We start from the raw sequence: 14169 nt of genomic DNA on the forward strand, positions 1-14169 counted from the left end.
GTGCTCCCGAGACAATCGCTCCAACCACTTTCACCCCACACTACAGTGGCACCACGAAACCCAAAGGGGAAACGCGCTTAACCTGCCGGGGAGACATCACACTGATTGCGAAAACGAGGCCAACACGCAACTTCTCCCTGTATCCTCCTACACAAACACACTCACGTCTATCACAGCCACATACTTAGCCCAAAACAATTCCTCTCCTCCTACAATCCTCACCTACGAGCGTTCCGACGGGGAATCCCTCACGGAACCCCCAGAATGACGTCACAGCAATCAAGGCGCGAACATCAAACAAAGCGCTTCGCAAACATCAATCATCAACCTCCGCAGAAGCAACATTACGCAACAACTTACACCAATCGGACGAGCCCCCATTTGTTATGATCTGGCTCACAGGACCACAACAAAACGATCAAGGGAGGACGGAGGAACGATAATAAAGATATAATTTATTTACAAATAATAGAATGTGCAACATAACCATAACCAAACAGAAAACAAAGGAAAAAAGGGCAACGGTGGCTCGGACAGAGCTTCGCTGGCGGCAGGCAGAGAGAGACCGAGCAGACTGCAACCCTCTAATATAGACCACAGGACACAGGTGTTTCACATCAGGGCCCCGCCTCGTCATCAGCCACTGCAGGGGGGAAGGGAGAATACAGAAGGAGAACACATAGACCGGCCTGGGCCGTCACAGTACTACTGTATGGTGAAAACAACAACCAACTTAACCTAAGCCAGAACGGCTTCTATGACTGAACTGTAGTTACCTATGTTCCCTTCCCACCCACTGTTGGGAGGGAAGGGAACATAGGAAAAAAAGAAAGTAAACCAAAACCAAAAAAGAAAGTAACCAAAATAAAATAAATGAATAAACATTAAACAAACTAGAGGAGAGTTAGGACCTCCCTAAGCCAGCTATTGTGTGTATTGTGGTCAGATGAGTCCTAAAGGCCGTTTTGTCATAGGGAGATTGGGTGTTGTACTGTAAGTGGGTGGGAACCAAACAATGTATTTTATTGGGATTTCATGTGATAGACCAACACAAAGTAGCGCATCATTGTGAAGTGGAAGGAAAATGTTACATGGTGTTCAAGTTTTTTTTTTTTTTTTTTGAACTTTTTTGGCCTACATGCAAAACGCTATGTGTGACGGAAACCTAACACTGCACATGAACCTGAACACACCGTCCCATCAGAGTTGATGGGAAGATGGATGGAGCTAAATACAGAACAATCCTGGAGGAAAAGCTGTTAGAGGCATGTGGTGGCAAAAAATGTTGTTCCTTCACCAAAGTATTTTAAAAAAGGATAACTCGACACGTCAGCTGTCTTTCTTGAGTTTTAATAAAAGGCATTCATGAATGGAGTCACACAACACAACTGCACAGGAGTACAGTCAGTGAGTGAGTGAGCTGAAGAGGTTTATAATAAATAAATAAACCATAAATTGTCAGCACAGGAATGTTCACTCGAATAACATGTTTGTGCTCTAGTCTTAAAGCATACACTGGGTTATATCAAAATTTGCCATTACATTCCACCCTTTTTAGCATTCTTATGCTAAACCATAATAATAGGAAATTTTGTAATTATCTACCCCATGTTCTCTGTTTCCCTGCCCCGCACCAGCTAAACACTAGCGCACCCAGTCTCCAACTTGGGAGTTTACCGACCCCGGGCAGAGAAACACAGTCCACAGGAACAGATGAGCCAAAATCCCCCCCCTCACTTGACAAGAGGGGGGCAAAAGACTCATCTGTCTATCTGCACTCAATCTAAGAAAAGGGGAAAAACCTCTGGTATAACGAGGAAAAAATCCCATATTCTACTACATAACTAATCTACTTCAAATAATACGTGGAAAGATAAATCAAAGTAACAAGTGGTATGATTAAAAAAGATACAAAGCATTAAAAGGTATAAAACTGAAGTGTTTTGGAAGTTATCCCTGAAGCATTGACGTAGTCACATGAAAAAACAGGATAAAACAAAAACACTATCATATGAAAATCAAAATCATCCTCTCAAATGAACCCTATCCATTGACAAAATCACACTGTAAAAGATAAGCAAAGAAACATCAAAAACAAAAATCACATCTTCTAGTAATGCATGTGAATTAAAGCATAGTGTTCTCTGACGAACCTAACTCAAACATTTTTAAGAATCAGCTTATTACCTAATCATCACTCAATGCAGAAGAAAAAGAAAACACAAGCGAATAAACTGAAAATATAAAAACTTAAAGGAGCTCTTCCTGATCCCCATACGGGGGAACCCACTCCTCTTCCATCTCTTCCATCTGCACAAACCGTTCAGTGGCAGATGCGATCATTGACGTCACCAATGACCTGACTAGTGGCACAACACAACACAAAACAACACTCAGACCTACAAGGACAGCCAGGACCGGGGCGAACAAATGCAACAGTGTAGTTTGCCACCCGGTAGATGGAGCCCAAGACCACCAACCATTACCTGCGTTCTCTTCCGTGTCTCGGCTCTTCTGCAAATGCAACAAATCATTCAGGTGTGCAACAACATGGGTCATATTATCAGATATGTCAGGAATATAAGTACAGCAATCAGTACCCACAACATGACAGACCCCCCCCTGGTTTGCTAACACCATGTCCATGGCCAGCCTGTTCTGCAGAGCCACATTGCTGAGGCCCTGCACCGCTGGTGTGAGTGTCCCAAAGCCTGTGACTACTGTGCCAGTGAGATCTTCCAAGTCCAGAGAAATGTCATTGATCTTAAACGCATTGCTCGTTGCACCATAGCCAGGCAGGAGAGCACCAAAAATCTTCTCCACAGTGCTGACTCGTTCACGCACTGTGTCAGTGTCTCTCCTGGCCCGGTGTGGTGGGTAGTAGTGATCATAGTTAGTGTGGAAGTGATTAAGGTCAGGTACAATCCTGACAGCTGGTAACAGTTTAGCTAAATAGCAAGTTCCACACCAACCAGGTCGCAAAGCCTGATAGACCCCCTCCTGCACTCCCCTGGAAGCCTTTCAGGAGCGAACGCTTGACCCCTTGCAATTCACAATACTCACGTTGATCTTCAGCAGCTCATCTGTGAGGTTGTGAACCACACGCTCGGGGCTGTGGTCTCCCTGGGTGAAAGCAATCATCGCCCCCAAAGTTTCAGAAACATTTAGAGGATAGGATTGCAGTGGCAATGAATTACCCATTTCATGTGGCAAGGCAGCGCAGACATAGCAACTCTCGTTGGTCAGCTTCCTCGCCGCGGCTGTCATCACTGCCTTGTATCCAACGTTGTCCTCCCGTCTCGATGTTGTGTTACCTGTGGTAACAGCAGATCTCCTCACAAGCCGGTGAGGTGTGTGGTGTAGATTCGTGATCTGGGTGAGGTGAATCTGTCATGCTGTTGTTGCTCGTCCCGCGGTTGTAGATCTCTTTCAGTAACAGCACCGACAGCCCCGCTGTGATGGAGATGACCAGCAGGAAGCTGGTCGCCACCCTTAGGCCGCACCCGAGCTGCTTACAGGGATGTCATGGACGTTCACCAGAATGTAGTCGCCTGACCTGATGGTGCACAGCTTTGTCTCTGCTGGCTCCTGCAGGGCAACCTTCACCTGTTGGTAAAGTTTTCTTAACAAAAAGCAAAACAACAAGGAAAAACAAAACAACAACTAGAATGCACCATACCATATCATTCATCCTCACACTGGCCAGTGATTTCATACATACTTCAATCATTCATCCTTCCCCCTTTTGACACATGGTTCAACCCATGTGTCAACTTCACACACTGTGGAGAAAACATAAACAAGGGAAACAGCAGAGACTGCTGTTCTCTGGTTTTCCACACGGCCCTCTCTTGCCAGAGAGGCTCATATCAACAAGTTGGCTATCTCAGCGGTAGCCACAACTGTGGGGATGGAACGGGGGTGTTAGAGAAAAACAACGGACACATACTTCGTGAGACAAAAGTAGCCTTGAAGCTGCGACTGCAGCTGCATCTGTCCTGGTATCACCTAGAGAGAAAATGTCAATGTTGTTTACGTGAACTTTCGCACAGCAATTTGTTATGCCGGTACCAGCAGTTCAACCAAAAAGAAATATCAATTAATGCTGATCATTTAGGTTTTCCTGTTGAAGTCGTCTCCATTCACCCAAATATGTCCAACATCCTGAAAATTAACACTCTTCAAAAAAAAAAAAAATACTGAGTAGAGTATCCTTTAACTCTGGCCTGTGGGAGAAAAACATACAATATGATGGCCACATGGTCATGTGGCTTTCCGTCCTCAGCTGTTGGAAGGAGAGTAACAGGGTTAAAACAGTAGCCTACTTGTCTGAAATCATAATCCCACCCTTCTCGTCAACAGTCATGGTCAAAAGTCATGAGCAGTCAGGTAGTCCAAGTGTCGGAGGTTTTTTATACTACTACCTTAAAGTCACTGAAATTTTTTTTTTTTTTTTTTTTTTTTTCCAGCCTCCACAGTCGTCAGTGTCACATCTAAGTGACAGGGTCTGAGCTTTTAGGCCTTTCCCATGAGCAATTGCTGCTAATGGTGCCTAAACTACTGCACAATGAGCGACCCATTGTCTGCTTGCTTGCTATGGCCAAAAAAACAAAAAATATATATAATCATAATATCTGTTTCTGTAAAAGGTTTGGAAATTTTCCGAATTGAAATTTTCTTCTTGAATGAGAGGGATGTTTTTCTCTGCTGAGATCACGTGACCCAAAATGTGACCTCTGTGGCATCAAACTGCAGTTTGGACAGGCTGGCCTAGTGCCCCTGTACAGCCAGGTGGGTGAAAAGAGCCAGCGCAGCTTTGATGCATCTCTCTCTGGTCTCACTTGCAATCCAAATAACCATCAACATTCTGCAACCAAAACGCTCCCCTCTGGCCGCTCCAGAGTCTCCAGTCTGTCCCTCTGAGCAAAGTTATGAATCGTTGAAGATTCACACTGACCCTCACGCAAAACCAGCGAACGCATACAGCGTCTCACCAAACCAACAAGGCAAAACCAAAATTGACTGTCAAACTACATAAAATCGTTTGAAAGATCAACAACTAAAAAACCATTTACTATTTGTTGGAATTCAAAACAAAATAGTGTACGGATTCTGTACCATCGGCGCCCTGGCCTGCACAGCAACATTTACAGCCTGCAGGCCCTGCGCAAATCTCCACTCCGCAGGCTCGCCCTCAGGTCGAATCTTATGCACCAGAAAAAAATGGGGGTTCTCACTGGAGAACCAGCACATGGCACAATCACACCAGCTTTCAACAAAGCATCATACACAGGCCTAATGCCTTCAACTGCTTCATGTCTGAGAGGATACTGGTTACAACAGGGACAAAACAGTGTGATTTAATTGTTATAACAACAGGCTCATAGTTGTTTTTAATCAGAACTTCATGCTTACTTTTAGCCCAGAGATGACTGAGAACATCTTTTGATCCCGAGATATTTTCAACAGATTTAAACCGTTTCTTGTCTATGTGAAAATTGGGATAGTCAAAAAAAATATTATCTCATCCTCAACTTCAACATCATTATTCAACAATGTGCAATTTGCCCTCAGGACTTCTTTAAAGTGCACCTGAGGATCAGCTGTAGCCGTCTAGTTTAAGGAAGCATTTAGCTTCTGTACCCAATTATCCAAGTTTGTACATGCAGGATTCACCAATGAGATGTGTGGTTCAGATTGTTGAGGCAATACATTTAACATTATCTCAAAATAACCTATTTGAATTCAAACAATCCCCGCCTAGCATTATTTCATCAGTGATACTCTTACTGTCATAATAGGATGTGTGTACTGCAGCGCGGGCATGTGACGTCAATGTGTGTGTGTGCTCTGAGCTGCAGCACAACAGAGCAGGGGGAGAGTCACTTTCCCCTTTAACATGAGTTGTGTGTCGGGGTGGTGGAAAAGCATTGATAGTTTTCTACCCTTATCCCACTAATATATAATACCCCGTCTAGTGTACAAATCAAAACCTAACAAACAAATACAATCCTTTTTCACCAATTTAAAACTGGACTTCTGTCATAGCTAAGGAATGAGTGTTTGAAAATTTTCCCAAATTAGGATCAAATGCATTTTAGTGGAGCTTTGTATCTTTTAAAAAATGTTCCTCCCACACCAACTGTCTGCTGATACATGGCGCTGAGTTTAAGCTATTTATTATCAAGTTCACAGCTGCTTAACTAGAATCAGTGGCAGTATCAGTGTTACGGCGTGCAGCATATGTGTCTGTGTATCAGTGGGCTTGAGTGTGTGTTAGTGTGGGTGTTCTCACGTGTTTCCAGCATGCTCCCAGTCGGCTCAGTGTCTCCACCAGATCCGTCCTGACTCTCGCTTCCACCATCTAGTCAATCATCTGCCTCTTTGGACATGCGGCAGTCCCGTGCCCAATGTCCTTTCTTCCCGCAACGAAAACAACAGTCTCTGTCTCCACCACCTCGGCCCGCTGCTCCGCGTCCGCGGCCACGGCCTCTGTTTTGCCATTTGCGTCTGCCGTGGTCGCGGTCACGTTCTTTCTCTTTCTTCTGTTGCTGGGCTTGAACTGCTTGAATCGCAGCCAGCGATGCCATGATGTTATTCATTTTTTTATCTGCTGCCCCTTTCTCAGCCCTCAACTTTGTCTCCTTGGCCTTTTTAAAGTCCACTGTCCATGGCCTGTACACCAGTACTACTTGCCCATCTCCCGCGGCCACTTCAATCATGGGGGCTGTCACGTGTCCCTCTGCTCCTGGTTCGGCCGTGGCCGAGTCTGTGATTTTCTTGAAACCCAGGCCCGACCGCGTTGCGGAGCTGAGGTTGTACGGTGGGGGACTCAGACTCAGGTTTCTGAGTGTTTCTTGTAGAGTGGCATATGCGTTAGCCAGATCTGGTGATGTGGTTAAAGATGCAGATGGAGATAGGGGCGATGAGTGGAGTTGTGGAAGCTGAGGTTGAGGGCCAGGTGCAGGCTGAATTTCAGGTGGAGGTGGAGGTGGAGGTTGGTGTTGCTGTGGCTGTCGAGGTGCAGGTGGAGCAGAGTCCAGGTCTGGATCCAGCTTCAGACACTGGGGCACGGTCCTGTTGGAGCCCTGCCTACGCTCTGCTTCATGCATCCACATGTCAAAAGCTTTCCAGTCTATCTCAATTTCCTTTTCTTTTTTATCTTTACTATTTAGTTGCTCTTCCGCCATTATCTGTAATCTCATGTGTAGGAACTCTAGCTGTTTAACGCTGAGGCTTCCTGTTTTTGGAAATTTCAATTCTCTGACCCACAGATCTAATTGGGTTATGGCTTCCTTCCCATAGTTAATCATCATGTACTTTACATTTGGGGCCTCATAATCTGGTCCCTCGGATGGGTTACTTTCAGAGGGTTTGCTATTCTCTGCTCCCATGATTATTCTCTCAGACGTTTGCAATTTTACTTAAAAGAAATCAAATTTAGATTTACCTTTTTTACTCACTATTACTCCTTTAATAGTAATAAGAAAAATGTCACTGTTAAATTATTATTTTTGTTTTAAACCGACAAATTTAGGTTACTTTTCTTTAATTACTAATTCATTTACCATGAAAATAGTACTACCAAATTTGGATTTTTATTTTATTTTCATTTAACAGATTCCAACTTTTTAAATTTTACTCTTATTTTTTCTTTTTCAGACAGTCAAAATTGTTAAGCCAACCTAAAACAGGCAACCAAATAAACTTCTAAGCCTAGTGGACTCTAACCACAGGAATAGGGACTTGAACCCTATTTTTCTTTTTCTGCTAAATCTAGTGGACTTGAACCACAAGAATAAGGACTCTAACCTTACACTTGGCTTTTCCTATCTTTTCTCAAAACTCACCAGAAAGAAACAGCGAAGTGTCTTCCGTAGCCACCGAGTTCGTTAGACCCCAACAGTGAGAGGACTCCGTTTTCCCAGACGTCAGGCCCTCCTCTCAACCTTCCTTTGGGGAGTTAGAGGTTTCCCAAGGGCTTGGCCCCTGGAGCGCGCGTTCTAACACCCTCGGTCCAGAGGTCCCGGAATCCGCTCACGGATGGTGTCCCTTCGTGGTCGCCAGATTGTGGTGGCAAAAAATGTTGTTCCTTCACCAAAGTATTTTAAAAAAGGATAACTCGACACGTCAGCTGTCTTTCTTGAGTTTTAATAAAAGGCATTCATGAATGGAGTCACACAACACAACTGCACAGGAGTACAGTCAGTGAGTGAGTGAGCTGAAGAGGTTTAGAGACACGTTATCTTATAGTAAAACAAAGCTTTGAACAGACAAAATATATGGCGCCCTGACAGCCATGCCTGGCTTTACCACCTGATAGTGAGAGTGGTTAATCCACACAGAACAGGCACTGTGTCAAAGAGTTTCTTCAGGTCCTGACCTCGGGCCTGCTCTGTGTGGATATTGCTTCCCCTGATAAGGCCACATAAATTGTCAGCACAGGAATGTTCACTCGAATAACATGTTTGTGCTCTAGTCTTAAAGCATACACTGGGTTATATCAAAATTTGCCATTACAGGCAGCAAAAGACTTGACACTGGGATGGAAGTTCACCTTCCAGCAGGACAACCACCCTGAACACACAGCCAGAGCTACAATGGACTGGTTTACATCAAAGCATATCCATGTGTTAGAGCGGCCCAGTCAAAGTCCAGACTTCAATCCTACTGAGAATCTGTGGAAAGACTTGAAAACTGCTGTTCACAGATGCTCTCCATCCGATCTGACTCAACTGGAGCTATTCTGCAAAGACGAATGGGCAAAAACTGCAGCTGTAGATGAGCAAAGCTGGTAGAGACATACTGTACCCCAAAAGACCTGCAGCTGTAATTGAAGTGAAAGGTGGTTCAACAACGTATTGACTCAGTGGGGCTGAATACATATGCACACCACACTTTTCTGATTTTTTATTTGTTTTCTTTTTTTAAATATAATGTTTGGGCTTTTTGGGAGGCAGTGAGACGGGAAATGACATGCAGTAAGTGGCCACCTGATGCAGGGTTTGAACCGGGGTGCAGTAGGGACTGTAGCCTCTGCATATAGTACTGTATGTATATGTAGCCTGCTCAACCCACTGTGCCACGCGACACCTCATTTATGAAAAATCTTGAATACCTGTATCATTTTCCCTTCACAATTAAGCACTACTTTTAATTGGTCTATCACATAAAAATCCCAATAAAATACATTTCAGTTTGTAGTTGTAACGTGACAAATGTGGAAAAGGTCAAGATGTATGAATACTTCTGCAAGGCGCTGTACAAGTATACTGAGAACTGTACATGAGCTCACTACATTGTGTTGTGTGTCCAGGTGGATATCTGGTCTTTAGGCATCATGGTGATAGAGATGGTGGACGGAGAGCCCCCGTACTTCAATGAGCCCCCTCTGCAGGCCATGAGGAGGATACGAGACAACCTGCCGCCTCGGCTAAAAGAGTCACACAAGGTAGATCTGTTATATAAACAAGTATTGGTAGCTCAGCCTCCGTTATCTTTCACTATCTTTCTTGCATATATTTGTGCCAGCTTTAGACTTGCATTTACAATCAATGATAAAGATAAGACCAAGGACCAAAGTACTCTTTCACAATCCCCAGGTGTCCTCGGTGCTGCGATCCTTCCTGGACCTGATGCTGGTGAGGGAGCCGTCTCAGAGAGCCACGGCCCAGGAGCTCCTCCAGCACCCCTTCCTCAAGCTGTCGGGACCCCCTTCCTGCATCGTCCCGCTGATGAGACACTACCGCCACCGCTGACCTGCTGGCCCCAAGCCGCCCTCTTCTACACTTAAAAACACGCAGAGACTGTACACACACTACCAGGGTGGCCCTGCCCTCACCCAGCCAAAACACTCCACCGCGTGGCGGTGCGCCACCAACACTCACACCTGTAACCGTGACGTAGATTAGCTTGAGGAATATCTAAGAAATACATTTAAAAAAAAACACACGACACAGAAAAGAAGAAAAAAAAAATCATCTACTATTTTGAAACTCTGAACCGGAGTAGAAGAGTACACTGTGCCGGAGGAACTCACTAGACGCCCAGTAGAAACATGTGGGCTGGCTCGCCCTGCTGCGGTCTTCTCTCTTCCTAGACTGTGAGTCTTCAGCTCCATGTAGACTTGTAGCAGCCATCAGCAAGAGCTTCAGCGGGGTTGCGTCGAGGTGGAGGAACCCGGGGCACCGGCGCTCTGCCCCAGACCAGAGCAGCAGAGGGCAGAGCAATCAGCTGTGTGCAGAGAGAGAGAGAGAGACAGAGAGGATTTTGACTGTCACACGGCTGCTGCTGCTGCGTCATCAGTCCATCTGAAGGACGGACTGCTGCTCAGCTGGTCAAACGGAGACGCGCTCTCTTGTATCTTTCTTCTCACACACTAACAGTGAAAATGTATTTTAGAGAAACTTGTAAGTTTTTCTGTACAGTTTTGATAATTTGCAGTATTTTATCGTGTCGTAACCATTGTGATATGAGCAGTATTAAACAGAGTTTCTGCAGAGATCTTTCCTACTGTTTATAATCCAGTTTTTGCTTAAAGATATAAGAGATATCCCAAATAAACCCACCTAAACCTAACTGTTACTAAAAATACTAAATATATTTATTATCTTACATTTGTAGACAGAACTTCCATTAAATGTTGGGAAAAAAAGGGTAATGTCAGAATTTTGTATGACGTTTTAAAGTATTTATTTATTTATTGGAATTGAAGTTTTATTTTTTGGTAGTGTGGCCTTTTTTTTTGTTAATTTTTTTTTGTTTTGCTGTTTTGTTGGGTTTTGATTTACATTTCTAAAAAGCGCATCGGCAGACAGTATTATCAGCTGTTATATCATCCAAGCAATACCCCAAACCTGTTTATGATATCATGAAGCCCTGTATTTATGATACTGTAATTACGCCATGCATTTAAATGTAGCACAGATTGAGTGGATTTGACAAAAAAAAAGAAAAAAGAAAAAAAAAAGATTTACTCTACACAGACCTGTTTTCTTTTATATTAGGAGTCTCATCCTGTTTCTCTAAATGCTAAGAGGCGCCCATCCAAGACACTGGCCTACCGCACAGATTTTAGGATGCTGATAAAAGGTCTGGTTTTCTACTCACATCCTCACTGTCATCATCTCACTCCTTATCCCACCTCAGTCAGAGAAACACTCGCTATCACTGGAACTGTGCTGCCATTCTCATCTCTGGTCGGACCGGGAGAACAGTGTAATCCTCCTCCCTGCGTCGTTTTTACCCATCATTCACTGTGATATGTAAATATGACTGTGTGTAAGTGAGTGTGAGTGTGTGTGTTTGTGTGCGTGTGTCAGTGCTTGTTTGTGTGCAAATGTGTCTGTGTGTGTGTCAAAGAGCAAAAGAGGTAGCGTGTGTTTATCTCTGTACAACATCTGAGAGTGTGCGTGTGCGAGCGTGTGTTTGTGTGTGTGCAGCTGGCTAATCCTTGACAATGTGTCAGGACTTGAATGAGTAACACTTATCTGTGGTGTTTGCTTGTACAGTGATATTGCATGTTTGTTATCAGTGAAGCTGGTTTCAATTAAAAAAAACGCCCATAAAAACATTGAGATGTGTTGCATGGATTTTTCCTTCATTACCCTCTACAGTCTCCTCTTCTCTCTGTGTCTCATATCAGGCAAGAGTTGTTTTTTTTTTCTAAACAGCGCACTGTCAGATTATTCGAGGGACTTCCTTTCAGCCATCAACAGTTTATTTTCTCTCTGTTGTTTTGGTCTTCCATATTCTCTAAATTCAACAGTTCTCATTCCCAACTACTTCACCCTAACCTCGCCTCTGAACAGAGAAGCAGAAAGACACATTCATGGATTGGTGTTGCCATAATATATGAGGTTATTTCTCTTTCTTTCCTCTAAGCCATTTCCCTCTGAAATACTATAATGGGATATTGATTTAGCTCGGACAGAGACTGGAGCTTCTTTCTCAGAGAGAGATACCTCTGCCAACGGCTCAGTAAATAAAAGCACTGGGGCTACTCAGACTGCAGGGCATCAATGACGATCAAATTGAAGACCGTAGAGTCACTGAGTTACTATTAAGGTGAATAATATATTATATCTACAGATTAACAAAACAAACACTCCACTCACAGGAACATCAGGTACATCATGTAAAATTAAAGCTGTGAAGATAAATCATCAAAATCCATCAATGACAGTTTGAAAGTTGCTAGTGTTGCTTTCAACTCTTACTTTTTAACTTTCATTTATCATCTTTGACCTTTTCGCAAAATTTGACAGTTTCATACAGTCAATAACATGTAATTTGCATAATCAGATACATTAGCATCATATATGGCAGACTTTTTAAGACTGGTTGTGGTGTAATATCAAGAATAAGAATGACTTTATTAATCCCCAAAGGGAAATTCATTTGTCTGACAACTCATGCAGAAGAATAAAAATGTTTAAAAAAAAAAAAGCCTGATGGCTGTAGGTATGAAGGATCTTCTATCTCTCCATCCTGCATCAAAGAGAGAGGAGCCTTTATGGTCTATCAAGATATTATGAAGTGGATGATCTGAGTTGTTCAGAATAAAAACAGCACACATGCCAACACAGCCTGATAAAAACATCTGCAGCATCTTACAGTGGATGTCTAGAGATCAGAGGTTTTTGTAGAGTTTATATAAAAAAAATTACAGCATTTAATAGTCCCATATATTCATTATTGTGGAAAAAATATTTGAAGTAGAATTCAGATCATTAGAATAATACGGCTGTTAAATGAAAGTCAGTGGGAATAAATAAAGGTATTTTGGGGTCAAATCAAACATTTCCCAGATCGGGAACATTGAATGAAGGTGGAGTTTCATTAAAATCCTCCCTGGCCACAGTTAGGGCCGTGCTGCAATGCATGCTGGTCCTCAGGTGCCTGACTGGGACAGAGAGCCTCATTAGCCACACCTGTGTGTTTTCTGCAAGGACCAGTTTGCTGTTTGCTGATGGTGACCGCTGGACTTTAAACTTCCGAGGAGTTTTATACAGTTTAATGTCCGAACGCTGATTAATTAATTTTTTTGTAACGTTTTAATTATTGACAGGTTGTTAGATATAGTTAGGCTAGTTAGTTTTGAGAAAATGACGACTGCAGTGTAGCTAGTTCTACAAGTGAACTGTAGAGGACCATACAAATATCGAAGGAATTTAAATAAATTGGTATGAAACGGAACAAACTGGACTGACGCTGTAAGGACCTTGTGAACTTCAACAAAGGGTGAGTTTCTCAAAATGAACTGAGTTGATAGTGGGCTAACATGCTAACTTAACATGCTACAAACAGATACTGTAACCTACTGAGCTGGTGTGTGTGTGCGTGTGAGCAGGACCTGCGTCACTTCTCACACCGTCAAGAAGCTGTTATGTTGTATTTTAGCTTTAAGTTGAAACGCAGTTTCGGCGCTGGGAGTTTGCTCTGATCAGATTTGATGATGAGTTTGTGCTGCCACGGCAACGGCAGCAACATTGTTGATATCTATGGATGAGGGGAATCGAGGTCGGTGCTTTCTATTTTGCGGTCTTGTAATGAAGTACAAAGTCAGAATAAAACACTTGATTAGGCTAATCATTTTTGTAACTGTGCCATAATTAGCCTAGGCCTACAGATTTTAGAAATAAGGTGGTATGCCGTAGGTGATATGTTAAAGTGATAGTTGAACATTTTGGCAAATTAGGAGTAGGTGCTTTACCTATCGATGCAAGCTGTTTTTAGAACGGCGGAGCAGAGCCGCAAGCTGTACAGAGCTACGCTACAGAGGCTAATGGGATTTCTTGTTTTCCCTCATCAAACTCATCAAATAGCCTACACACAATCCAACAACTCCAAAACGCTCTCGTGGACAAGTTGTGACCTGCACATTCACCACGAGATAATAACGAAACGTTGCCTAGTTCTGTTATTATCTCATAGCGGGGTGAATGTGCAGGTCACAACTTGTCCACCAGAGCGTTTTGGAGTTGTTGGGTTGTCTATTTGATGAGTTTGATGAGGGAAACCTCTCATGAGCCTCAGTAGCGTAGCTCTGAGCAGCTCACGGCTCTGCTCCGCCGTTCTAAAAACAGCTTGCACCGACAATTAAAGGTAACAAACCTACTCCTAAAACTATAGGGATTATGGCAATGGGAGACTTCAACTTTAGAAATG

General features: G+C 43.3%; 1 protein-coding gene across 3 annotated transcripts in view; it reads left to right on the plus strand.

Moving 5' to 3' along the window:
• Nucleotides 1-10291, plus strand: part of pak5 (p21 protein (Cdc42/Rac)-activated kinase 5) — a 53583-nt gene extending 43292 nt beyond the window's left edge. For all 3 annotated transcript variants that reach the window (XM_084000695.1, XM_084000696.1, XM_084000694.1), the window contains 2 exons: nucleotides 9317-9451; nucleotides 9603-10291. In XM_084000695.1, the coding sequence (XP_083856821.1) occupies nucleotides 9317-9451; nucleotides 9603-9758 (291 nt within the window). In that variant the 3' untranslated portion in view covers nucleotides 9759-10291. The remainder of the gene's footprint in view (nucleotides 1-9316; nucleotides 9452-9602) is intronic.
• The last annotated feature ends 3878 nt before the right edge of the window (nucleotides 10292-14169 follow it).

The sequence above is a fragment of the Trachurus trachurus genome, assembly GCF_905171665.1.
Source record: "Trachurus trachurus genome assembly, chromosome: 24".
NCBI classification, from domain to species: domain Eukaryota; kingdom Metazoa; phylum Chordata; class Actinopteri; order Carangiformes; family Carangidae; genus Trachurus; species Trachurus trachurus.